Source organism: Chelonoidis abingdonii, chromosome 18 (genome assembly GCF_003597395.2).
Source record: "Chelonoidis abingdonii isolate Lonesome George chromosome 18, CheloAbing_2.0, whole genome shotgun sequence".
Classification (NCBI taxonomy): Eukaryota; Metazoa; Chordata; order Testudines; family Testudinidae; genus Chelonoidis; species Chelonoidis abingdonii.
In genome coordinates this window covers 5890698-5916600 of record NC_133786.1, presented here as the reverse complement: position 1 = coordinate 5916600, position 25903 = coordinate 5890698, and the positions used below count along the sequence as shown (strand labels likewise).

The 25903-nt window shown below is 48.0% G+C and overlaps 1 protein-coding gene across 5 annotated transcripts in view; it reads left to right on the top strand.

The window, feature by feature from the left end:
- The window catches only part of ETS1 (ETS proto-oncogene 1, transcription factor), a 111204-nt gene that overhangs the window by 32972 nt on the left and 52329 nt on the right, over positions 1–25903 (top strand). Inside the window, exon 1 of one of the 5 annotated variants that reach the window (XM_032772012.2) lies at positions 6476–6943. The exons of the other annotated variants lie outside the window; for them this stretch is intronic. Within the exon in view, the coding sequence (XP_032627903.1) occupies positions 6862–6943 (82 nt within the window). The 5' untranslated portion in view covers positions 6476–6861. Of the gene's footprint in view, positions 1–6475; positions 6944–25903 lie in introns of those variants that run through there. 5 annotated transcript variants of the gene reach the window in all.

Sequence of the window (25903 nt, the reverse complement as noted above, 5' to 3'; positions counted from 1 at the left end):
AAGGGATAGATAATAAGACAGAAAATATCATATTGCCTCATATAAATCCATGGTACGCCCACATCTTTAATATTGCGTGCAGATGTGGTTGCCCCATCTCAAAAAAGATATATTGGAATTCAGAAGAGGGCAACAAAAATGATTAGGGGTATGGAATGGCTGCCATATGAGGAGAGATTAATAAGATTGAGGAAAGAGTTTGGAAAAGAGACAACTAAGGGGGGATATGATAGAGGTCTATAAAATCATGACTGGTGTGGAGAAAGTAAATAAGTAAGTGTTATTTACTCCTCATAACACAAGAACTAGGGGACACCAAATGAAGTTAATAGGCAGCAGGTTAAAAAAAAACAAAACAAAAGGAGGTATTTGTTCACACAACACACAATCAACCTGTGGAATTCCTTGCCAGAGGATGTTGTGAAGGCCAAGACTATAACAGGGTTTAAAAAAGAACGAATTAAATTCATGGAGGACAGATCCATCAATGGCTATTTGCCAGGATGGGCAGGGATGGGGTCCCTAGTCTCTGTTTGCCAGAAGCTGGGAATGGGCAACAGTGGATGGATCATTTGATGATTACCTGTTCTGTTCATTCCCGCTGGAGCACCTGGCTTTGGCCACTAGCAGAAGACAAATATCCGTGTTAGTAGCCATGTTAGTCTGGATCTATAAAAGCAGCAAATAATCCTGTGGCACCTTATAGACTAACAGACGTTTTGGAGCATGAGCTTTCATGGGTGAATAACCACTTCGTTAGATGCATGTGATGAAGTGGGTATTCACCCACGAAAGCTCATGCTCCAAAACGTCTGTTAGTCTATAAGGTGCCACAGGATTCTATCAGAAGACAGGATACTGGGCTAGATGAACCATTGCTCTGACTCTGTGTGGCCGTTCTTAGATCTGCACTGAGGGACAATTAGGGAAAGCTTGGGTGATAACTGTCATCCAGATCTTGGGTCACTGGGGACCTCTGGAGCTCAAGTATACGAGTCTTTCTACGCTTTTATGGTAAGATGCAAGTTACTTACATCCTCTGTGAATCATGAACCCGTACCACACAGCAATAGTGGGTCCTGGCAGTTGCGGCCAGAGCAGTTTGAATGCTGGAGAAGCCTCCATTTACGTGCTCAAGTTGTAGGCCCCCATAACAGACTGCGGTTCCCTGGGGATCAGGAGGGACACACAGCACATGCTGACTAATGGGTTAGACTTACCATGCTGCTTCCTGTCTGTAAAGAAAAGATTTGGGTCACCAGGCTGCCAATCCAGACCCATTTACCAGCATAAACCAACCGTCTCTAATGCTTCCCAGCTATTCTGGTGTGTGAAAGAATTTCTCATATCATTTTAAATTCCGGGAAAGGTATCTCCCTGAGGAACACACATGGCAGCCACTTACTTTTCCTCTCATTGCCTTTCACCAGCTCCACACCCAGCAGCCTCCTCCCTTGCTTTTTTCCTTTCTTGGGGAGGCGACTGCTGTGCTTTTCCTCAGTGACCCTCTTGCAATAAATCCTTTCATGTCTCTATTTCCCCTTGGAATCACGTGCCATTTGTTCCTTTTGCTCCTGATTTTTGTCTGATGCCCTCTGGATACTGTTTACTTGACAGGTCATCAAACTGAGGCCCTGGCCACTTGGAGCCATTAAGAAAATCTCATTGCAATTTTGGGCCGGGCTTCAATTTGGCTAATTACATTCTGCTATAAATATCCCCCTGCGGTTTTAATTGGCTAAGGTAGTCTTAATTTCCTGTCCTTAACTGCTGCGTGGTGGTGGTGTGCGCTGTTAAAACAGCTGCTGTGTTTCACCCCAGACCTGACTGCATCTCAAGGGTTGAGGGGAGGGAGTGGAAGTGATTCCTTTACGCAGTCAGTAGGGCATCATTTTGAGAATGTGCTCTCTCCTTGGCAATAAAGGAGGGAAAATTTGGAGGATGGGAGAAGAAGCGGGCATTACAGCTGTATAAAATCTGGAAGTTCGCAGAATGGCTACATTCAGACTGCAGTTTGGCTCTGCCAAGTTGAAAGGGCCAGAACCAGAAAGACATGCTGAGAAGAGCAGTATTGCTAACCCCAAGCCACGAATGAGGCCCCAATCTGTGACACCTTTCACCAACGCTAAATTCCTTTATTGTTGTTATGTAAAAAAACAAAACAAAGGCCTCACTGGGAACAAGGGGACTTTATTGTCTGCCCTTTCTTTGTTGCAAAGGACTGAGAAGCAACCGGATTCCATTGTAGAAGGAGGGCAAATGGTTATCTCTGAACAGCAGCAGAATCTTTTTAACATATCAGTGAGAAGAGGGCCGTTCTCCACATCTCAGCTGTGAGATCATGTCCTCTACTGTAGGAGAGAAGCTTAATGGTGATGACCATTCAATAACGAGAGAACATGGAAAGAAAGGGGAATCTTGAATTGGTCTGGCAATGGCTGAGGCTAACTTGAATGCAAATGGTCACATCCCTGCTGAAGAAATTACTCAGTGGCCTTTTTCCATGCCTTCCCAAACACACACACAGCCCTTGAGTGTCTCAGCGGAGTTCAGAGCCGAGGCTTTCATGTCTCAGGCTCTGAAATGAGCCCAAATTAAGGCAGCAATGAGGCTGGTCTGAAAGAGAGAGGCTGCACTGCTAAGGAATTCTCTAGCTGCAGCATCTCAGATGTTCCCTTCTCTCCTGATCTTTTGGGTTCTCCTACCAATACAGTCTCCAGCTCTGGTTTTCCAGAATTTGTGGTTGCATTTTAGTGCCTCCTTTTCATCCCTGTAGCAGTGAAGTGGAACAGAGGTTTGGGGGAGCAGGAAGCTACTACGACCATGTTGTGACCTCATCTCATTCGTTTGGCTGGGCCAGAACGTAGTGGGGAGTCCAAGAATCTGTGCGTATACCTAAATATACTTCCTAAGAAAAGACTCTTTATTGCATTTGACCGGAAGAGAAGATGCTCGCTTCAGGTGCTCGGGATCCCAGCCAGTCCATGGGAATTTTATCACTTGAAGTAGGATTATTGTCCCATGGGGACTAGGGCTAGACTACAGAAGATGAGGGCTTTGGCCCCTCTGGCAGAGTTTTTTTATTCTCCTGCCTATCATTATTACACTCTGCATATCCCATTGGCTGACCCTCCGTGTTCCCTCCTAGGTACATTCTCATGGATGATGTTGACAGCCCATCCCCATCAGCCAGCCATTGGGGCAAGACTCTGAGCATGTCTCGTCTTGTAGCGTGTGCCATCTTCTGTTTCATTCTGAGGATTGTGGTTTGCTGCAGGAGGCCGGGGCTCAGTGTGAACAGCCTGGATTATTGAACGCCGCTGAATGGTTGGGTCATTTTAATACTGTGGGGATCACAGGTGCATTTTGATGGCTTCATCATTATAGCCAAAAGTTTTCAGCCAGCTATGTAATCAGTCTCCCCCTCCCCCAGTGCACCATTCCCCATAGCAAATTACAGCATGCATGTATATATGCTCACACATACATAGTCCTTGAGGTTACAGCATTCCTGGGAAACCTAGGAAGGGAAAGATTATCGGCCTGTGTAAATTGCATCATGTTTCCCTTCCCAGGCCTGCACTGAAACAAGTCCGACAAAAGGGCAGCTGTTTCTTTTGCATCGGCTTTTGATTTTGAACTGGAAAGGTCCTGCTCTACTCTCCTTTCTTTGTTACTCATCTCCACTTGGTCTCTCTCCCTCTTTCCCAGTTATACCAGGAGAAGAGCAAAACTAAAATAAAAATCTACAAAGAGCGCCAAAGGGAAATATAAGCCCTCAGCCCAGCATCTCATTAACAGAGGGACAGGGTGAAATAAGAACCATGTATGGCTATTGAGCATGCTTTTTCAGGTTCAGATTTCCAGTTGTATTGCTGCATTAGATACCAAAGAAAAATGATTATCACTTGTGCACAGCTTTTCATATGCAGGTCTCAAAGCACTTTTCAAAAGTGGGGAGGAATTAGTATTCCTGTTAACTGTGGCACGGAGTGGTAAGGGACTGACTTTTTTGAGCTCAAGCAGTGAAACAGGCTGAGCTGGGAATAGAATCCAGGAGGCTGGTTCTCATTTGTGCTAGCGTTCCATTGCTAGAGTGGGGTAAAGGGGACTTAGGTGCCTAAAGATGAGCGCTTAATAAGATTAAGAAAAGCACTCAAGTGAATTTTGTGCCTGACACTAGATCTGCAAAGAGACTTGGGTGTGGCAATGCTGAGCCATAGTTCGGGTGCGGTAGGTGTGCCACGGTATTGGGCCCCTCGATATGCCTAGTATGAGAATCCTGCCAAACAGCTCAGTGGCATCCAAATGGAGGCAGTTTTGCCCATGCCCACAGGCAGAAGCTTAGGTGCCTACAGGACTTCACCAGCAGAAACTTAAGAGCAATGAGAATTTAGACACCTATGGGGTTGGGCAGCAGCTGAGTGGGGGTTTTGAGTGGTGCCTTTTTGTGTTTCTAGGCTTTAAGTTGAATTGACTGTCAGTGGGAGTCAGGAGCCTATCTGCTTCTTTAGGCACCTAAACACATGGAAAATTTGGCCATTAGTGAGAATCAAGCCCCAGGGCTCCTGACTCCCAGCTCTGTATCCTTGTTATGCAACCCCACTGCCTTCTAAGCCACATGGCTTTTGCCTCTAGAAATGTGCTCCTAGGTCAATGGTAAAACTACCACTAGGGACCACTAGAAATAGCCCTGAGCTACCAAGTTTGTATCTGCATCTAGACATAGGTAAGCTTTGGAGATGAGTCGAATCTATTCAGAATCTTAGCTTGTCATGCAATTTGGATCCAAATTGCCTCCCGTTTCTGTGGTGTTCAGATCTGGAATGGAGAATTCAGCCCTGCTCTGAGTAAAAGGATCCAGTCTCTCTCAGCGTATAAGAGAGACTGTTAGCTTTTGAGAGTGAGAACCACAACGGCAGGTTGCTAAGGACATTTGTTTTGGTCTTTTTTGCACTTATACCGGTAAATTGACATCTCTGAGTCATAAGCTCTTTCTTGCTCTGCCGTTTGTGGTCTGAAGTTTTTGCTACCTATAAAACATATTTTATGTGAAAACCAAGATTCTTCTCTTCAGTTAAGTTCACGACATACTGGCATGATATTGATCTCACATCTTTATAGCACCTTTCAAGCCCCTTTACAGACCAATTGTGCAAACTAGAGTTGTACTGAATAACTTCCAACCATCCCAGGCATGCATGCCCCCACATGCGTGTGCACTTCCTCTCTCTCCCTCCCTCCCTCCCTTTCTCTCCCCTCCCCATGCGTGCACACACACAAACTCCAGAATACACATACATTTCCACCCCCCACATGCGCGCGCACACACACACACACAATCCCATCAGCCTGCATGCACTTTCCTGAGCATACATGCCACACACACAGCCAATGAATGCAGCCACTTCTGGTGTGGCATGCATCAGGCTGCGTAACCGTGCATAGCAACTCTGACAATTCAGACGAGGGAGTGAATGGTACCATCTTCTTCTGAAACTGCAGGAGGAATGCAGCTGTCTTGGATTTGACAAGAAGTCATCTTGGATAATCAAAAGTATCTCCATGGAGTAGCTTGCCATGACAAGTGGTGTTTTCTCATTGAGTCCTAGTCAAAGATTCCTAGTGCTGGTTTTTATATAAATAAACATCTTTTTGTTCAGTTTTAGCTGTGAACAGATGCTCTGGGTGACAGAAGGCTGTATGAAGGCATGTAGCCATGCAGTTATCTCCTAGTTGGGCGGGAGCCATGGCCCACTGAAATCAATGGAGATTCTCTCCATTGACTTCAATGGGCTTTGGCTCAAACAGCTATATGTATATCTGAGACCAAACTGTGGTATCATCCCTCCCTAGTCTTATCTGCTTATTTTTATCCATCCCTCCTAGAAAAGACCTATAGGATTTCACAGAGAATGATAGGGAGAGGATGGCTTAATTGCTCTGTAGAATGGAGCTGCTTCTCTATTCAATTCTCCCTAGGTTTTCAGAGTATGTTCTGTAGCATCTTAGTGGGGAGCAGCCCGATTAAATTCTATAGGACTTTCCCCTCCAACCCCACCTGACCGAAGGGGCCTGGAACTTTCTCTCCAGCCAGCTCCTAGATGGGACTCGTTTTCCCTCCAGCGCTATATGGCTAGGGCATGGGGACTTCTCCCCATGCACCCTAACAGGAGAGGCATGGGACTTTCCTTCTCCCCAGACCCTATCTTTGGGGCATGGGACTTTACCGGAACATGGGGCTTTCCCCCTAGCCAGACCCTCTAGCTGGGCAGGGAACTTCCCCTCCCCGCATCGGCTGGGTGGGGCAAGGCCCCTTTATATTGTGCAGGGGCTGGTGCGCCCTGCCCTCTCCAAGGCGCCCGGAACCCTGCGCGCCTCTCTGGGTTTTCGAGGCCGGCTGGGCGGAGGAAGCCGGGTCCCTCCCCCGGTCGCTGTCACTGAAGCTGAGCCCGGCCCATCTCCCTCCCCTTCCCTGCAGCCTGGAGCTCCTCACCCCAACCGCTGCTCGCTGGGCTGGGGGTGAGGGGGGGGCGCGACTCAGCTGCGGCGGCTGTGAGAAGATCCGCCCTAGAAGAATAAGAGCGAGGGAGTGCGGAAGGCAGCGAAAAGAGAGCGAGATACCGACCCCGTCAGGCCGAGGAGGAGGAGGAGAAGGGCCAGGCTGAGCGTGGGACCGGGGAAGGAGGGAGGGGAGGAGAGACGCTCCCTCTTCTTCTCCAACTTTGCGCCAGGCAGGCAGGGGCGCACAGCACCCTTCCCAGTAGGGGGCCCCGGGAAGCCAGGCACCGACCTCTCCTCCCCCCACCCCCTGGACAGTGACTACTTTAAAATAAACCCGAGGGAAGCAGGGAGCGAACCATGAAGGCGGCGGTGGACCTGAAACCCACCCTGACCATCATCAAAACCGAGAAGGTGGATGTGGATTTCTTCCCTTCCCCGGGTAAGCTCGCAGGCGGCTGCCTCCCACCCCCACCGGAGCTAGGAGCAGGGGTGTCTGTGGAGAGGGAGGGGGGTAAGTTTCACGGCTAGATCCTTGCTCTGCAGGGGTGGGGCGGGGGTAGGTTAGTACATTTCACTGGTTCAGGTCTGTGCGCTCTGATCCTGGCTCGGGTTAGTAAATTTCACTGCTGGAGCCTTAGGTCTGTGGTCTTGGCGTTTGGGGGGACACGGGGTTAATTTCAGGGCTGGATCCTTTGGTCACTGATTTGGGATCTTTGGTGCTTGGGATTCATTTCACTGCTGGATCTTGCTGGGTACGTATTGCCTACACTGTGGGACCCCTGGTCCTGGGAAGGCGATCACAGAGGGAGAAGTGTGTGGGGTAGCTGCTGTCGGCCTCTAGCTGAAGTTCATTAGGAGGTTGGTTGCGGGTCTGTTCCACTGCGGCCCCTTAGGTTCTGTTTGACCAGGTTCTAAGATTCTTGCCGCCTGGGATTCATGAGAATCTTTTCCCTTGGTGCAGTTTATTTTTGCAGCTGTTCTTTTAGGAGGTGGGAGATGTGGGTAAAATATTTGCCTTGCGAGTTTTGCAAAATGTGTGGGCTGAAATTGTAACCACCCCTCCATCCCCCTCCCCAACTTTTATTGTAATGGGATCTGCTGCGGGCGACCTCTTCCCTTTCCCCTCCCTCCCTCATAACTCCCTGTATACAAGCCGGAGGAATCGAGACACGCATTTAGGGAAGATGGGGATAAAGCAAAATGCTCTGATCTCGGATCAGTTGTAAGACTGTTTTATTGCCTGCACGAATGCTTCTCTCACGTGGTTCTCCCTTCTCTAGCTGGTTTGTTAGAGTTAGCGAGGGGCGTCTGACTAGGGAGAGTTGGAGAAGGGGAAGCTTTGATCATTTTTATACAGAGAAGCCACCTCTCTCCCTCATTCAAATATTAGAGTGATTGTATTACTGAGGCAGCTCTTAGTGGCTCATGCAAGATCCTGGAAATATCATGTGCTCACCAAATCGGAAGCCTAGCATGTGGGCCCATCTGCAAACATGTTAAACCTTTAAACCAGAGAGCATTGCTGCTGCTGTTGCTTCTCTCTCTTTCCCTGGAGAATTTGTGTGCTGGGTGGGGGTGCTGATGTTATCTTGAGAGGGAGTTTCAATAACATGTTGCTATGTGTTTTTTGCTACACGCTATAAGTTTAGCTACTGCTCTCTGTGGTTAACACTAATAGTTCAACCTCTGCCATAATAAGGGCTGCTGTTCTCAGTGTCTGTCCCCCAACGCTAAAGCAACGTCCATTTCAGCTTTTGTTGGGGGAGCGGGTAGGTCTTTAATCAGGAAAGGGCCTGCAGCGAAAACTTTTCCATCTAGGTTCAAGAGGGGGTTAAGCTCAGCCCCATTGCTCCTCTCCACTGCTAGAGTAGAGGCAAGATCTCCTGTTGATTGAAATGGGCGGTGCTGGCTTTTGTAGGGTACCAGTGTAATAAGTAAATAAACCAGTCGGAGAGTTTTGCATTTCTTGGTCAATTATTGAGGTTCTAGGAAATCCAGTCTGGGGTCTGTTCCTGCCAGTTAAGGTGCTTTCAGGCTACATGTGGGAAATGAAGTGACAGCTGACAGTAAAAATACAAGAGGCCGGCATGGTTTAGTGGTTAGCGTGCAGAGATAAACTACAAGCTGATATCAGATCAGCTTGTCTGGAGATAGCTACAGTAAATCAATACATGCATAGGCTGCACAACATCACATGCAAGTGCAACATATTTAACAGGCTTCCATATCCAGTATCTAGATGTATATGCTGTCTGGTTTTTCAAAGGCAACTTCAGTGGAAATTTGCAGATGCTTAGCACCTCTGGCAATCAGACCAGAGATGTCTGTGGCCCTGTAATATTGCAATACTGGGTACACATTTCAAAAGCATCTAAGTCCCATTTTCAAAAGCAATTTGGGTACTTAAGAGTTTAAGTCTCATTGAAAGCCAATGGGAATTAGGCTCCTAATGGCCAGAGTTTTAAAGGTATTTAAGCACCGAAAGATGCAGATAAATGGAATTTTCAAAAGTGGTGACGCAGGTTTGGTGCCTAACTTCCACTGATTTCAGTGGGACTTTGTCCCTCTTTTGAAAATCCCTACATGTGTCTTTAGGTGCCTAAAAACATTTAAAAGTCTGTCCCAAAGTCACTTTTGACATTGTTAGCCATTTTGACTACTTCTGCAAGCTCTGGTTAGGAGAGGGTTAAACAAAAGATTATTCCCGTGTTTAAGGAACACTGTTACTTTGGCTGCAAGGTAAAGGCAGAGAAATAAGATGAGCAGAAGTATCTGGATTTACTGGGGATATTTGTATAGAGGGACTGGGGGATTTATTTTGTCTCTCTACCCATACTATGGGGTGTCTGTCTAAATTTTAACATCTCCTGGCACTAGCCAGTGACAGTTTTTGCCATTTGCCCAATTCTGCTCTGCACCCATTTAATAGTTTGGGGATTGATGGAGTTCCATGCAGGTAAGGTGGGAGCAGAATTCTGCCCTGCTCGGGTTGTTTGGTGCTGTTTGGAGAGAGAACCTTTTCCCATTGGTTCCATTAAGCTGAGTTTCTTTTTTGTACAGTAACAAGCCCATTAAAGTTTAAACCTGATTCTTCCTGTGCATTTGAGGACTGCAGGCATTTTTTAACAGTTGACCCTAAGTTCAAACTTTGGCTGAAAGAACACTAAAAAATGAGATGACTTCCTATCGCATGTAGTTCCCGTTGCTTCTGTTTTGGTGGTTGTACTGCTCTTGTGAGCCAAAGTCAGTGTTGTCAATTAGGCAGCTTAACCCTTCCCCCCCACTTAACTTTTGAAAGAAAAGTTGACACTTTCCTTCATATAGTTTAATGAATGTCAAGATCATGGGGTGGAGCTGGACTGCAGTCTCTGGAAGCTGGTGATGATGCTCTGTCCATAGAACCTTAGACTCCTCCATCCTTACCCTCCGAGGCTGCCAACAAAGTGGCAGTGTTTTGGGATATGGACGCTTGCCTCACTAGGAATGGACGGAGACCAGCAACTCCTTTCTAATAGGACAAGGAACATCAATGGTACCAACTTTTGGTCACTACTGAACAAGGTGAAAGATTCTGTCTCCTTTTATCAGTCCCTGACCCATCTAGTCTTCCTGCTGCTTGGTTGTTTTTGCCTTCTGTGAGTCACCCTGTTATCTGCTGGCTTAATTGTATGCAGTGAGAATTGCGGCAGTCTTAGTTTATTTCAGTGCATCAACAGTGTTGAATATGCCAGGTGTCTGATGCTCTTGTAAAACAATGAAGATGCATGAGCTGGGCTGATAGCTGCGGAAAGCTCTTCCCACGCTTCTCTTCCTCTCCCCCTGACCCTGGCATAAAATCTTGTTCCCCTGTTCAACCCACCTCCACTCAGGAAAGTTAGATGGGACGTGTGGCGTACTTTGACGGTTTAAAAGTAATGTGGGTTGCCTTTGACCAAGGGGTGCAAAGTTGTAAGAAACTTGCCAAAGTGAGATCCAGGCCTTGTTGCCAATGTGTGTGTGAAATGAGACGTTGACTCAGATACCAGGGCGATGGGCATCTGTATAAGATCCTAGTTAGATAGGTAGATGTTGCATTTTTGGTGGGTTATCAGAGTAATAATTTAATACATGTATCAGAGGGGTAGCCGTGTTAGTCTGGATCTGTAAAAGCAGCAAAGAGTCCTGTGGCATCTTATAGACTAACAGACATATTGGAGCATGAGCTTTCATGGGTGAATACCCACTTCGTGGGATGCATCCATCACCCATGAAAGCTCATGATCCAATACATCTGTTAGTCTATAAGGTGCCACAGGACTCTCTCTGCTAATTTAATACATGATTTCCATGTACAGGAGAGCCAGGTTAAATTCCAAATCCCTAACCAGCCTGCAGGAGGTACTTGGCAGGGTGTAGTTTGCCAGCTGTTCTATACAAGGTGGGGTACAGTGTACCAGTTTTTTTTAAAAAAATAAATAAGTGGTTTAATATTGAAATTGGTAAACTCTGCCCTAGCTACATCCCTCTGTTTGCAGCACCCCTCCAAACGCTGACCTGGCCTCTGTGGTTAGAGTAAAAAGCCACTTGGCAGCCCTGGCTGAAAGCTGGGGACCTATAATCAGAAGAAAGGAGTTTGTTTCTGCCTAATGAACTCTGTGACTTGTTGTCCTTGGGGTTTTCCGTAGGTAGCGGAGCAGCAAGACAATAGAACGTTAAAGTGCGGAGAGATTGTTGCCTGATTCTCCGCCTGCTCTTCCCAGTTTGATGTGGGTGTTGTGCTGAGTGGACTTGCTCCTCGTTTACACCAGAAGAAGAATCCATCCCTTTGTGGGCAGTGTAGCAAACACTGTGTGGGAGCGCTGTCATGACATTATTTCCCATGCCTGCTCCTGAGCCCTGTAACCATGAATGCAGTGATACTCATTGTTTCCTCTGGATCACGCAGGAGTGGCATCTTCATGATAGATTTTTATCTGGGAGAGCCCTTCAATCTGTTTATAGGGTTGGGATGAGATGGGCTCCGGTTCTTTCATCAAGATTACAATTAGGGAAGGGGAAGTGGAATGCTTTGATGTGGTATCTAATCCAGTGCACCATGTGAGGGGGCTCTGATACCAGCATTTGGACATAGGGCCAAGATGCATCAAGTGGCTTTACTCTTCACTGGCGGGGTCGCTTCCTTCTGTTCTCCCCTCTTTAAAGGCACAAGCAATCTAGTGACCTAGCCAAGTAATTTAGGGACTTTCCAAATGAAGGAAATCGTCCCGTGAATGCACAGATGGTTTGCATGTCTACAGTGCCTTCCCTAGCAGGATCTCAAAGTGCTTTGAAAGTATGAATGAATGGACCTTCACAACACCCCAGAGTTTAGTGTTCTGATCCCTATTTCCCAGGTGGGGAAACTGAGGCACAGTGAAGCGACAGTGATTTGGTGGTGCAGTGAATCTGGAGCAGGGCTGGGAGTAGAAACAGTGAGGTCTGGCCACCAGGTCTATTGCCTACAAGACCATCTTTCATCCCTTGTAAAATGCAATGTTTACCCTGTTTCCTCTAGCAAGCGTAACAGGAGCACCTTCACTCGCAGGACCTGCTACGCGCACTCTGAGGCTAGGGCAGGGGTGACTGGTGAATCAGCTGGGCAGTCTCATTCAAGGGGAGCCATCTGATTAGCCTAAGGGGAAGAACACTGGTATTGCTGCAGCTACTCAGAAGAAAGCTATTCCTGAATTGCCTTTTAGGCCTGCAGAACTTTTTTCTATTCACTTCCCAGTCCTGCAGAAATAAAAGGTATTTGTGGGTTGTGTGATTGGGGAGATGGGACATGAGGGGCCAGGTCATTGGTTATGATCAGGCAGTGCACCGTAGGGTCCTGGATGTACTTCAGAATCTTAAGCACTTTTCTGCTAGGACATTCCCTTCAATGCACATCTGCAGCAGAGTCTGGGACCTAAAGGTACCTGCTCCAGAACTGGGAGCACCCCTTGGGAGGAGGCAATTGCTCAGATAGGTGATCAGGTGGGTTGTTGAGCTGGGTGGGTAGGTGGGAGGAAGGGAGGAGTGGGCAATAACTTTGGGGGAAGGAAGCAGATTTTCTTTCCCCACAGGGTGCTAATGAAGTCAGTCCTGGTTCCACGTCATACGCTCCTGTCATCCTTGGGCAGGGCTGTGCCATCGGGCTGCTGTCTGGATCCGCAGCATCCTTTGTTTCCCTACTGATTTTTAGGGGACATTTTATTTTTGGTCTTCTACCTCCTGCTTACAACAACATTCATCCCCATGCACTGTACTGATCACCAGTACGTAAATGCAGCCACCAGTGGGGATGAAGCACTGTCACGGTCTTTGCTTCTAGCTATTCTATGACACTTTCCTCATTATACATTGATATTATTATTCGTATTATAATAGTGCCTAAGGATCCCAATTGAGACAAGCGTCCCTTTGTGCTAGGTGCTGTCCGCATACATAATGAGAGACTTGTCTTTGCTCTGAAGAGCTTGCCCTATAAGCCAACAAATGGTGGGAAAAGAAACAGTGGCACAAGTAGGGGAAGTGACTTTTATGAGGTCACACCGCAGAGCCAGGATTAGAACTCGGGTCTCCTGACAACTAGGCCAATGCACTACTCACTAGACACCACTACCGCAACTAAAAGTCCCGGTGGATGATGGTATTTGCAAATGATCAGCAGATGAAGGTATTCGTTCCAGGAGTGCATTGCAAATTGTCTCCTTATGGTACTGTGCGAATGCGTAGCAGCAGTGACGTGTGATGTCTTCACTCAACAGTAATAACAATTTAATATTACATATCTATCACGTAAGGTAGTTTGGAGCGGCAGTAGCTATGAGTGAAGTGATTCACTATTGTATTCGAGAGAGGCTCCGTAGCATCAGGTTTAACTCTTACGTAATGTGGTCTTGGGACTGGAAACATGCGAGGTCTTTGGCCTAGGTTTTCAAAGATATTGAGGCACCTAAAGATGCAAATAGAGATGATTTTTAAAAGTGCCAAAGCAGGTTAGACACCTGACTCCCATTGGAGAGTTTGATTATGTTTTCCCTATGTTGCAATTTATTTAACTGTAAAACATCTGTCTGCGAAGGGGAACGGCAGTCAAAAGGATTGTAACATGAGAGACACTCACATGAAATGATGCTTGTTCTTTATTTCTTGTCCTTCATTTAAATAGTCACCTAGAATAACATGGCGTATTTTGCTGTGTGTGTGGACAATAGAACAATATTTCCAGTCCAGGGGAGCAAAACCAGCCTTCCTTTCTTGTGCTTGGCATTGCTTTATGTCAGAGAACTCAGATAACCATGTAATACCTGTGCAATTACAATGTAATTACATGGAGCATCCTCCAATTTGCCATGCCATTTCCATGTGTTGTAAATGGACAAACCTTATCAAATGAAGGAAGAATAAAGTAACATTTTGGTCTTTTGCTTTTCAGTTCTCCATAGAGAGAGAGTGTTTGCAGTCAAGTTTCAAGTTTCATGCCAGGCATTGCACACTGATAGCTAACTGCTGGCGGCTATACAGCAAAGTAGCTGGGGTTTGCATGCTCTCTGCCTGGAATAGGACAGGCTGATATTTACAAGGAAGCCAGCTAAAAGAAATGCTTCTGTAAAAGACTAGCTGTCACTCTGATCTGGTAGATCTGCTTTCCATGGTCAGGCCTGGTACAAACCAATACTCAAGTATAGCAAGACAAGTATATTACACGAGAAAAGATGCTCATGTGTGTAGTGGATGCATCTTTAAACCACTTGTGTGTCTGTCTCACTGATCCAAGAGGAAAACCCTCTTGCCTGAATTGGGGCAAATCTGTCACAAGATTATAACGATCCCAAATCCAAGGCAATGTATATATTTTAAAAAATTCCTCACTGCATTGGCCAGCAGTTCACTCAGAATAGTTTATTCTACTTCAGATATCTTATCTAAGAAGACACAGTGTTATTATGGTAAGTGATTGCCCTCCTCCTGCCCAGGGCAATTCAGAGGGGCAATTCAGAGTTAGCACTGTTGTTAAAATTGCCTGGATGAACTGCTGTACTCCAGGAGAGGATCAAAATCTCCATAGTTGTACCAGTTTGGCTGCTTGCAAGACAACTGTGCAACATTCCTTACACCTGGGAACAGAATAATTTATGACTGATTGAGGCAGAGGGGTATTCCAGAATTTTACTTGCTTTAGGATCCAATCCTGCTTGCACTGATATCAGTGAACAGACTCCATTTATTTAGACACCAGCTTATGCAGGCCAGACAGTCAAGTTACAATCCAGCCCCAAGGGTATGTTCCTAGGGATTGATATGGCCCCCATTGGCTCAGTATCTGAGCACCTCCCAATCTGGAATGGATTTATCTTCACAACACCCCTGTGAGGTAGGGCAGTGCTGTTAGCCCCATTTTACAGATGGGAAACGGAGGCACAAAGAGGCTGAGGCCCAGTTCTTTCAAAGTCTGTAGAATTAAAGATTTCAGTGGGAGTTAGGCACCTTTGAGGATCTGGGCCTAAGTGACTTGGCTAAGTTCACAAAGGGAGTCTGTAGCAGAGCAATACATTGAACCCGAGTCTCCCGAGACCTTCACGAGTGCACTAACCATTGGACCGTCCTTCCTCCAGCTCTGTCTGCTTTACAAGTAAGAAGATGCCTCCCCCAACACCCATCAAACTTGCAGCTCGGGAAATGCTGCCTGGGATCTGAAAGCCAAACTGTGGATGCCGTTTACCTTCGGTGATACAGATCCAACAGCCAGAACTTCAGAGGATAGCTCTGCTGCTGAAGACAGAATGGCAGAGTCCCGTTTTCCTCCAGCTGTTCTGTATTGCTCAGAGTAGCTACTCACGGTGCAGGTGTGCGCTGAGTAAGAACATGCCTCTTTTAAAACAGGCAGAGTTTTCTGACTCACACTCACATCACACTGATAGTGTCCTCCAGTCTCACTAGGTTGGCTGCCGCTGAAGGGCTAAGGCTGAGCGTGAGCAGCCCAAGAGTCGGTCTCAGGGTTGGTGGAAAGGGAATCTTTGGGGTTTTTTGTCTTCACCACTTTGCCTGGATGTTTGTGTTTCTTTGTGCAGCCAGACGGGCAGAGGTCTAGTTTAAAGAAAAGATGTTCTAGCTTATGAGCTGCAGGGAGGTGGTTTATGGGGCTAAGCATCTGGTTTGCTGAAACTCCCTATCTTGAAACTCCAGGTGTGAGTTCTCCCAGAGGCATTCTAGCCTTTTATTGTTCTTAGCTAGCCAGTTGGAGTTCCAGGCGTACTGGGTCATCAGCAGGATTTGAACCATGAACCTATGGCATAGACCTGAACCGCTTGAGCAAGCGAAAGAATTCCTTTAGCTGCTAGTAGTAGTAGGCTCTTATCCTCTGGTGGACCAGCCACTAGGGGGGCACATTTCTTATACTCACCTGGTGTGAAACACATGGGAGTTTACTGTGTTTGGCTTTTTGTGGCAAGGCCTTAAAAGCTGAGCTCCTGTCTGCTCATCATCTATATTACAGATCCCATGGTCCTTTTGTAAGGGGGTCGACTCCAGTATCCTTGGAGTGCATTTTCCATCCATCCCACTGCTGTCACAGTGTGCTCTGTGCCATCTGTCTGCTTTCCCCCACCCCAGAAGTGGCTGCATTGCAGTCATGGTCCTTCACACCAGCCTTCTGTGGTGGGTGGGGGGATTGGGAGTCAGGTGTTAGAGACAGGAACTGGCCATCCTACCATGGGTTCTTTTTCACTTCTGTTTCTGAGCAGGATTGATCCAAAAGAGAGGGAAGGAGGTTTGTCTCTTTTTACACTGTCAGGTGGCACCCATATGGACGTTTTATCCAGTGTCTGGTGGACAAATTGCCTGACTTCGTCAGAGACAGAAGCCCAGTCTGAATGACACATCTCTGAAATTCTCTGCCCCTTGACTACACACACCAACTAACCCCAGCATCAGGGACAAGCCACTCAGGGCAGTTTCTAGATCCAGGGCATTTAATGTAATGTCCATTGAAGTCAATGGCAAGATTCCTGCTGACTTCAACGGCTCTTAAAATTTTGCAGAGAACTGGAAGGGACCCTGAAAGGTTATTGAGTCAATGACCCCCTGCCTTCACTAGCAAGACCAAGTACTGATTTTTGCCCCAGATCCCTAGGTGATCCCTTCAAGGATTGAACTCACAACTCTGGGTTTAGCAGGCCAATGCTCAAACCACTGAGCTATCCCTCCCCCTATTTTCTTGAATTGGACCTTTTGCCATCAGGTGCAATGAACATTCTCTAGCTGTTTCCAGTCATTATCTGGGCTGGATCACAGGCAATTTCATTCCACTGCTGGAGCTCAGCAGTTCATCCACTCGCCCTCAGTGTTTTCCCTTATGTCCTCCTGTCTGGTTCGCTGTTTTGCCGGGCTTACCGAAATCAAGTCTTGCATCCTTTAAGTGGCCAAGGGCCTGATCCTGTGCCCACTGAAGTCAATGGCAGTTTGACCTATTGATCAAGCTGTATTATTGTCGACAGCTAAGGCCCCATGCTGCAGCGAGCTGTGTGTATGGCACCTTGTGGAGCTGATCTTGGATGCAGGGTGCTGCTTGCTCAGATCCAGCAATAGGACCAGTCCCTAACTCTCCAGATTTGTAACATGGGGTGTTTGAGCCTGGTGGGGCACAAGGCCAGATCCACAGTTGGTGCAAATCAGCATAGCTCCATTGAAGCCAGTGGAACTATGTCGATTCCCCTACCGCCTGGGATGTGGCTCTATATCTCAGCCCCTTTGTTCCTATTCCGTGACTAAGCTGCTCCCTGCCCTGTGTGGGTTTTTTTTTTTCATTGTGTAGTTTATAATCTTTCAAATAGATACAGAGAGAAATTTGTCTGTGGTGCTGGCGAAGAAGACTCCAGTTTTTATGGCGTAGGGCCATGCTTACATCCACAGTCAAAATACTGCTGGTGAAACAATAAATATTTATTGATTCTTTAGCAAGCGCCTACATTTTTCCCAGGTCCAGTGGAATTTTTGGGGACCGCTCGAGTTCTAATGAGGCTGAATTTTTGATGCACTCACCTTGCTGGATTTTTCTAGTATTTATTTTTGGCTCTGCTTATCACGAAACTGTGGTCCGACTCCGCTGTTTCCAACGATAATAGCTATATGTTAATGTTGGATACTAAGAGAGCCTTTATTGCTGTCCTGTGTGAGATGATGCATTCGGTATTACCTAGCTGTTGTGTTTACACCTATGTCTCAACTGGTGCAAATCCACACTGATTTTATTCTAGTGATTGCTGCTAGCTGTGCTTGCAAATGGTTAGAATTCAGAGCCTAGCTCTGTAGACACTTAAACATGAGTCATTTTACTCTAGTAAGTGCTCCCCGCCAGCGGGAGTACAAAGTTCACGGTCCGGCCCAGAGAGACATACAAAAATAAAATTGGCAGCCGAGTTGGATGTTGTTTAAACTACTGATGGGCCCCAAATTCTTATCTAGATCCCAATTTCTCCAGATTTCGAGAGCATTTACATCCGGGGAGTGGGGAGGCAGCTGTTTTGGTCTCAGCATTTGAATGTTGTGTTTTGCAGACAAAAACTGTACCTTAAGAGTTTGTACATGCAGGTGATGCTAAGTTATATGTGAATTCGGGTGGTTCTTAGCTCATTTAAAATATGACTGCCATAACAATCAGGGCTTCAGAGCTTGGCATCCAAGTAGCTGTGCAGAAGTGTGGAGGTTTATTCCAAATGTGCAGAGGCCTCCAAACAGCCTCTTTCCTCTATGTGTGTCTCTGTTTCCAGTATTCTCTTGGCATAGGGCAGGGTTATCCACTCTTGCCTCTGTAGGAGAAAATGCTAGATCTCCATTCCCCTTCTCTGTCTTCCCTTCTCGCTACTCCACTTCTCAGGAGGCCTTGAGGGTTCACCCATCTTTCTCCCTGCTGAGGGTGGAGGAGGTTTAGTATTTACCCGATTTTTGTCCCTCGTCCCATGTGTCCCCCATTCCCCTTGGTCTCAGTCATGGCCTTAGCTGACCCTTTGTAAGTGTCTCCTGGTGCTGTTCTGCCCTGGGGTTGAGAAGGCCTGGGGCAGTAATTTGACCCCCCCCCCCAGTGTAATGATAGTTTCATAGATAGTCCATTTCATCTGAGGATCTCTAAGCACCTTGCAAATTAGGCTTCAACACCTCTAAAACCTGCGAGACAGGCTCCACTTTACAGATAGCTTCCCTGCCTCAGTTTCTCTAAGTGATTTGTCTGAAGCGGAGTCAGCAGCAGAGCCAGGATTAGAACCCAGGAGTCTCAAAGCTCAGTCCTCTGGTCCAACCACTAACTCGCTCCTGTAATACCTGCAGATGTAGAGCTCTTTATCACAGGACAGTCCATGCTCTATGAATGTTACAAGAAGGAAGAATATGCATGCAGTCGCGGAGGTTAATCAGTGTTTACTGGCTAGACACGCAGCTAATCTCAGATTGGTTCATGGCCAGGGGGTTTGTATCTGTGCCTCATACAAGACTTAGTGTGTCTTTGTGTGTCTGTGGGGCGGAGTGCTGGTATATACTCTCTCTTGGGATTTGAGCCTGCAACTCTCCCTATACACTGTGAAGGGAAGAGATTACCATGTGGTCGATATTGATGGGGGTGGCAAGGAAATGTCACGCCGGCACCCAAACTTTGCAAGGCACATTTGAAATATTTGCATGGAGCGCGTATTTCCAAGGAGTCTGTCCAATGTACGTGGAATGTGCCTATAGACCTAGTCATGAGATGCCTGGACGAGCCATGCACACCCTGTCCTGCTAATTTTAGCGCCTCAGTAGCCTGCTGCCTGCCCTTTTTCTATCTGACATGAGAGAGTAAAGTGATGACAAACAAGTTAAAGCGTAAAGTGGGGTGACTGAACTAAGCTGAGACTTTGCGTTCTGAAAGCCTTCGCCTACACTAAATTGCATTCCGTGGGAGTTTTGGTGTTAACTTCAGCACGGTTCTGTTCCGGCCCTTATCTAGCACATCTTATCGTAGGGTCTCCAAGTGCTTTATTAACCTTAGGGTCCATGAGACAAGGAATGAGTAGTGCACTTTTATGGGGAAACTGAGGCACCTAGCCTCATCCCAAGGTCACTGTGCAGGTCTGTAATAGAGCTGGGGACAGAACCCAGAGGTGCAGGTCTCCAACAACTGTGCTTAATCTCAAGACCATCTTTCCACTCTCCTGCTCAGTCTGGTGCAGTTATATACACTGCCCTTGATTTGCATATTAAATTATTATTTTTAAATGTACCATCACCACCCATTTTTGCGTCTCTTTGTATTTTCCTTGATAGCTGAACTGAAACTTCCTGAGATCAACAGCATTAAAAAACCTCTCTGGCTGACTCCTATGTAGTTACAAGTGAGGACAGGCTGCATTTGGCTGTTGGGACTGGCAGTTTTGGCATCCATGAGAATTTTGGTATCAAGCTTGCGAGTCAATATAATTAACAGTTAATTTTTGTCTGCACCACTGCCCTCTATTGGCTGGATTCCGACTTGCTCAATTGTGTGTCATAGGCCTTACACTGCTTGCAATTAACAGAGCTCCTGATGCAGACTGCATAGTCAGGGGCTGTGGATTTGAAGGAGGAGGAGCTGGATTCTATACACATTGGTGACATGAAGTTGGGAGTGGCTAATGTGCAGCACAGGGGCAGTTGGAAACTCCTACATGGTGATGGGTTTGGTACGGTAACCAGAGCTAGCAAAAAATGTCTACTTGACTCAGATATACAGTTTATGGAAAAATGTGCCATTTTGGTCCACATTTTAGAAATGGAACCCCCCAAATTTTTGGTTTTCAGTATCAAGTTTTAGTTTTCAAAAATTGAATTTTTTATCCAAAATTGAAAATCGTTAGCAAAATTGGCTTTCAGAACCCCCCAATTTTTTACTGTTGTTTTTCCAAAGAAAAGCCAGAAAAAAGTAATGAAAGTTTGAAACAAAAAAAAATGATTGTGAAAAAGAACGGACTTTCCAAACAACTCTAATGAGAACACTCAGCGCTTTGTCTCGAAAGCGCCAGATGGGCATCAACTGCTGAGTTCTCAAAACAACTGTGTGAGATCAAATAGTAGAATTATTCCTCGTTTGGCCACAGAGGGCATTAGTTCTGGAGGGTAGAACCAAGGAGTCCTGGCTCCCAGACCTGTGCTTAGACCCACAGTTCTCTCTTCTGAAGTAAAATACACCCTCTCATGCAGCTTTCTCATCTATGAAGTTAGATGCAGAGAGATGAGCTGCTAGCGTCACAGCGAGACATCCTGTTCTTGGTACCTGGGTACCTCAGCATCATAGTCCGAGTGTTCTGCAGTCATGCCAGGAAAACTTCAGCTTCCTACGTAAGCAGTGAGGTTTTGGAGTTGCCACAGTAGCTGTGGCCCAGCAGGGCTGTTAGTCACTGGTGCTATTTTCCATCCATCTAAGCGGCTTCAGATTTGAAGCCTGCTGTAACTCTTTAAACATGAAAGGCCCAGGTCCTGTGTGAGTTTTGCCTTCGAGCTAGATGACTCTCCCTTGTTCCCACTTTCAAGGAGCTGGACGCTGCAGTATGGGGCCTGTATGGATCCTATAGAATGACCTTGCAGTCTGTCGGGCTGATCTAACCACGGTGCAAATCGGTTACGTCAACATGCTTCAGAAGGGAGTGAGAAACGAGGGAGGGCAGGGAGGTCCCATTGCTCCCCAACCTCCTATCCTCCCGTTTCTGATCCATTCCCTGGATCCTCCATGTTGGAGGGGGACTGACCCGAGCGGCGTGAGCCGTTCTGCATCTCCAGTCTGTCATCAAGGGCTTCTTTTTACCTCTGGAGCCTGCTGGCTACCAAGAGCATACGGTGATTGAAAGCCAGGATCTGGCCTTGGGTTATAAAAATACAGGGGGAAAATGAAGCCGGAGGGTGTGTGTGTGTGGGGAGGAAGATAGTGTGTCTTTAAACAGCTGGGTGCGAGTGTGTGTAAATGTGCTCGCTAATCCAGTGACTAATGTAGTGTATTACAAAGCGGCAGCTAGCGTGCTGCCAAGTCAGGGCTGTATCCTCGTCTGACTGAGTGCACCAGGCATGAGGAGTCAGAGCTCCACGCTTGCACTCGTTCCTCTCTTTCATCTCACCCTGCACTGGTGTGGAACTCCCCACTCCCCACCACCCTGTCAATTTATTTACTCATCTGGAGGGCAGAGCCAGGCTGTCTCTTGAGTCAGCAGCGCCTGGCCAATGGGAGCTGCCAAAGCAAATTCCTGGGAAGAAACAATCTCATGACTTGCCTCGGAAAAGATTGTTCCAAAAAGATCCCCTTACGGTCATGGAGCTCTTTGTGCTACTGCCTTCGTCAGAGCCCTTACGAGACTCACGATTTCCCAACCTCTGGGGTCCTGAGCCAAGCCAGGCTGTGGGAGCTGCTTCTTGCTTGGCAAGGCTGTGTACTCAGAGACCCAGGCGCTCAAGGGCCTGGAGCCGGGAGCCTGACCCAGGATTCGGGGCCTGGAGCCCTGCCTAGAGTTTGAATTTGGGTTTCGCTTTTGGTCCTTCATCTTTTTTTGCCCTGTGGTTTTTAAACCTTTTCCTCACTCAGACGCTGATTCACCTTTTAGATTCCTGTTTTCTCTAGCCCCAGGGAAGCTAGTGCTCCCTCTCAGGGACTGGATGTCTCTGAGCCCCAGTAAGCCGGACTGGCCCAATGAGGGCACTCTGTATTGCACTTATGTTTTCCCTGTCACCTTCTCTCTCCCCTTCTGTCACTCTCCCTTTCTGTTCAGTTTTGCCCACTCCCTGGCTCTCTGCCTTGGCCTTCTTCCCTGTTTCTCAGTGGGTTCCCCCTCCCGTCTCGCCCCACTCTCTTTCCCCATAGTTGCTCCTGAGCAGAATGTCACCCCAATAACATCCCCTTTTGAGGCAAACTTTCAGCTGACTTCAGTGAGGCCAGGGGTTTGTTCATTTCACGTTTAACCAAAGGGAAAGAAACAAGACGGCTGCTGGAGCAGGAAAAGCCTGACATACTCTGCTTCCCCGAAAGCATGATCACGAGACCTGCAGCGCGCGGCCTGCCTTGACCCAGAGAGTTTTTCATTGACTTCAGTGGGTTTGGATCCGGCCTGTGACCCAGTTCTTTGCCAGAAGTATGAGTTGTGCAGACTGACTGGGAGGCAAGGTGGCTGCAGTGTCTTTCTGTGCTTCAGTAATGGTGAAAAGGGTGCTGTGTCGAGAGCCCTGGAGATCTGAAGTCCTGTCTCTTCTTGTGTCCTCTTTGTAGCACCTAAGAGCCCTAGTCATGGCACAGGCCCCCAGTGTGCCAAGGGCTGTAGAAACCCAGAACAAAAGAACAGCTCCCACCCCAAGGCTCTTACAAACCAATTATGGGACAAGGGACAACAGATGGATATAAACAGACGGGGAAGTACAAGGAAACGATGAGAGAACATGGGTCACCATAACAGGCAGGCAGTGGCGTCGCACACCAGCAGCCTCCCTGTCGTCTATCCACAGATCCAGAACAGGCTTGCAAGCTCCATGGCTGCACCTGCCCTTGTGACTGGAGGGAGCTGCTGAAGATCCCATGACCCCCATGCCAGGTCATCACCGTGGCAGTGCTACCTTTTGTGATATGGACACATTCATAGACTTTAAGGTTAGCAGGGACCATCATGATCATCATTCTAGTCTGACCTCCTGCTCATTGCAGGCCACAGAGCCTCACCCACCTACTCCTGCAATAGACCCGTAACCTCTAGCTGAGTCACTGATGGCCTCAAATCATGATTTCAAGACTTCAAGTTACAGGGACTCCACCATTGACACTAGTTTAAACCTGCAAGTGACCCGTGCCCCACGCTGCAGAGGAAGGTGAAACTCTCCCAGGGTCTTTGACAATCTGACCCAGGGGAAAATTCCTTCCTGCCCCAAATATGATGATCAGTTAGACATCGAGCATGTGGGTGAGATCTACCAGGCAGATACCTGGAGAAGAATTCTCTGTAGTAACTCAGAGCCTTCCCCATCCAGTGTCCCGTCACCAGCTATTGGAGATATTCAGTGCTAGCAGTCGCAGGCTGGCTACATGCTGGGAGGAACTGGACTGCGGCCCCTCAGACTACCCCTTTTCAATCTCACATAAGCCATGAGGTGGTGAGAACTTTCAATTGCCATAGACCTGACTTAACAGGATGAGCTAGAGGTGACAGAATCCATCGCCCATGGCTGATCGCCTGAGCTGAACCTCACCACAGGCGGTAACAATCCACTGCGGATTCCCCGAGTCCCTTTGGCAAGGATCCCTGGGTCCCAAGTAGCCAAAGGACACTCCTTCCGCCCCCTTCTCCCCACCTTCCCCTAAATGCCATTTGGCCGAAGCGGCCACAATCAATCAGCCTTTCACCGTCTGCTTCTGCCGGGGAAGGCTTGGGGCCAGACTGGCTATAATTCCTTAACAGCTTGCAAATACTGCACACTGCATCCTGTGCGTATCTCTGCTTCTCCCCCTAGCTTCCAGGCTCAGCCTGCCTGACAGCCAATCCGAGGGCCCTCGGCCACTCTGATTTAATCCCACTCCCCCCCTCATACACTTTTCCCAGCTGTCTGTTGAGAGAGTGAGGAGGAGGCTGGGAAGTGACGTAATCCCTGCTCAGAGTCATTCATGGAACGGACCCTCGTCCAGCCTTCAGCTCTGGGGCCAGGACAAGCAAGGCTCTCAGCGCAGCCCTGTGGGAAGGAACATATCTCTGGCTGCCTTCCATAGCTCACTCCCACGTCCTCCTCTTCCCTATGTTTGCTTTGTCCCATCCCTGGTAGGAAATCAGGGCTAGCAAAGGCCTTTCCTGGCATATCTGGTGCATCCCTCTAGCCTAGGGGTCGGCGTAGCCTTGTTTCCCATTGGGTGGGGAGGTCACAGAAGGTCAGCTTGCTGTAACTTGGCAGACCTGGTGCCTTGCCCTGGTGGCTGCATCTTGTGGTCCCAAAGGACAAGACTGGAAGGACAGTGGTGGTGTGGGCTCAGGAAACCTGTGTTATGGCAGCTGAATGACATGTGCTTTCCGGGGCCAGAAGGAGTGTAAGGTGAGGGTCACCTCCCTGCCATTTGTGCTTGGAACCCGCCCCCCCATCGCCTCTCTGTGCCGTAGTCTCTCCACCTGTGTAAAAGTAACAGGATAGGAGAGGAATAATACATCCCCTTGCAAGGGCGGCGAAGGCTGAATCCATACACTAGTAAAAGTGCTCAGACACTACAGTACCTGCTCTGGGCCATTGGCTTGCAGTTGGAGGTTCTTCTCTTGCCTCCAGTACTGAAGCATCTGAGCACCTCACGATCGTTAACGTACCTTCACAACCCGCCTGGGAGTTAGGGAAGCATCCTATCGCCATTGTACAGATGGACACCGGGGCACAGAAAGGCGAAGTGCCTCACCCACAGTCACACACGTCTATTGCAGAGCTGGGAATTGAACGCTGCTCTCCTAAATCCCAGGCTAGCATCCGAACCACTGAACCATCCTTAGACCCCATCCTTTCTTTCCAGATTCTCCTCCCAGCTAGCCAGGACCCAACCAGGAACCCGCCACCCTCCCAGACTCCTCTTCACCAATATGGGGAGAGCAGGATCCCAGTGACTCCCTGTCATCCAGCCACACCTCCTAACCCTTGGGGTTATGGCCCTCAGGTTGAGAATCCCTGCGGAAGCCCTCAGAAAGGGATAAACAGAGGACTGTTGCCAGCACTAACTTCACTTCAGCAATAATTATAGTGGATAATAAAATGTGGGATGGCTGCCGGCCAGTTCAGCTGACGAGCTCCATCCATTTCCCAGCAAACAGGTTTATGCAGCATAGGAACCACCATAACTGGCCCCCTGGTTTGCAGTCTCAGCAAGAGGCTGAAAGCTTACGGCGCAGGCAACTGAGATGTCCTCCCCCGGCTGGCATGGAGCGCGTTGATGGAGTGACATGCTGTGTGTGTATGAGGGGCGAGGGGGGGCCTGTTGTGCAGCATATGCCTGGCTCACAGACTGCAAGGAGGTCTCGTGCTGCAAACCTACCTGTTCCTTGGAATTTGCCCAGGGCCAGTGCTAGGATTGACTGCCCTGGTGCTGTGTGCATGAATGTGGGATGTTGCTCTCAGCCCACTGGCATGGGGAGGCAGGATTTGCTCTACTACTGGGAGCAAGCACCTTTAGCTCAAGTGGTAGAGGCCCTGGAATCCAGGTTTCCAGTGCCTTTGAGAGTGGCGCTTATTTAGCCTTCTGCCTGCAGCCTCAAGTAATCTGAGGGCTGGTGGCTAGTGGTCACTTCACTCCTTCCTCACAGCCTGGAGGCAGATGAGCTATAGACCAGGCTGAGAATTGCAGGAGGGTAGTGCCTTGCAGGGCTCAGCGGCGTCCCCTGTAGCTAACCACATGGTGGCATTG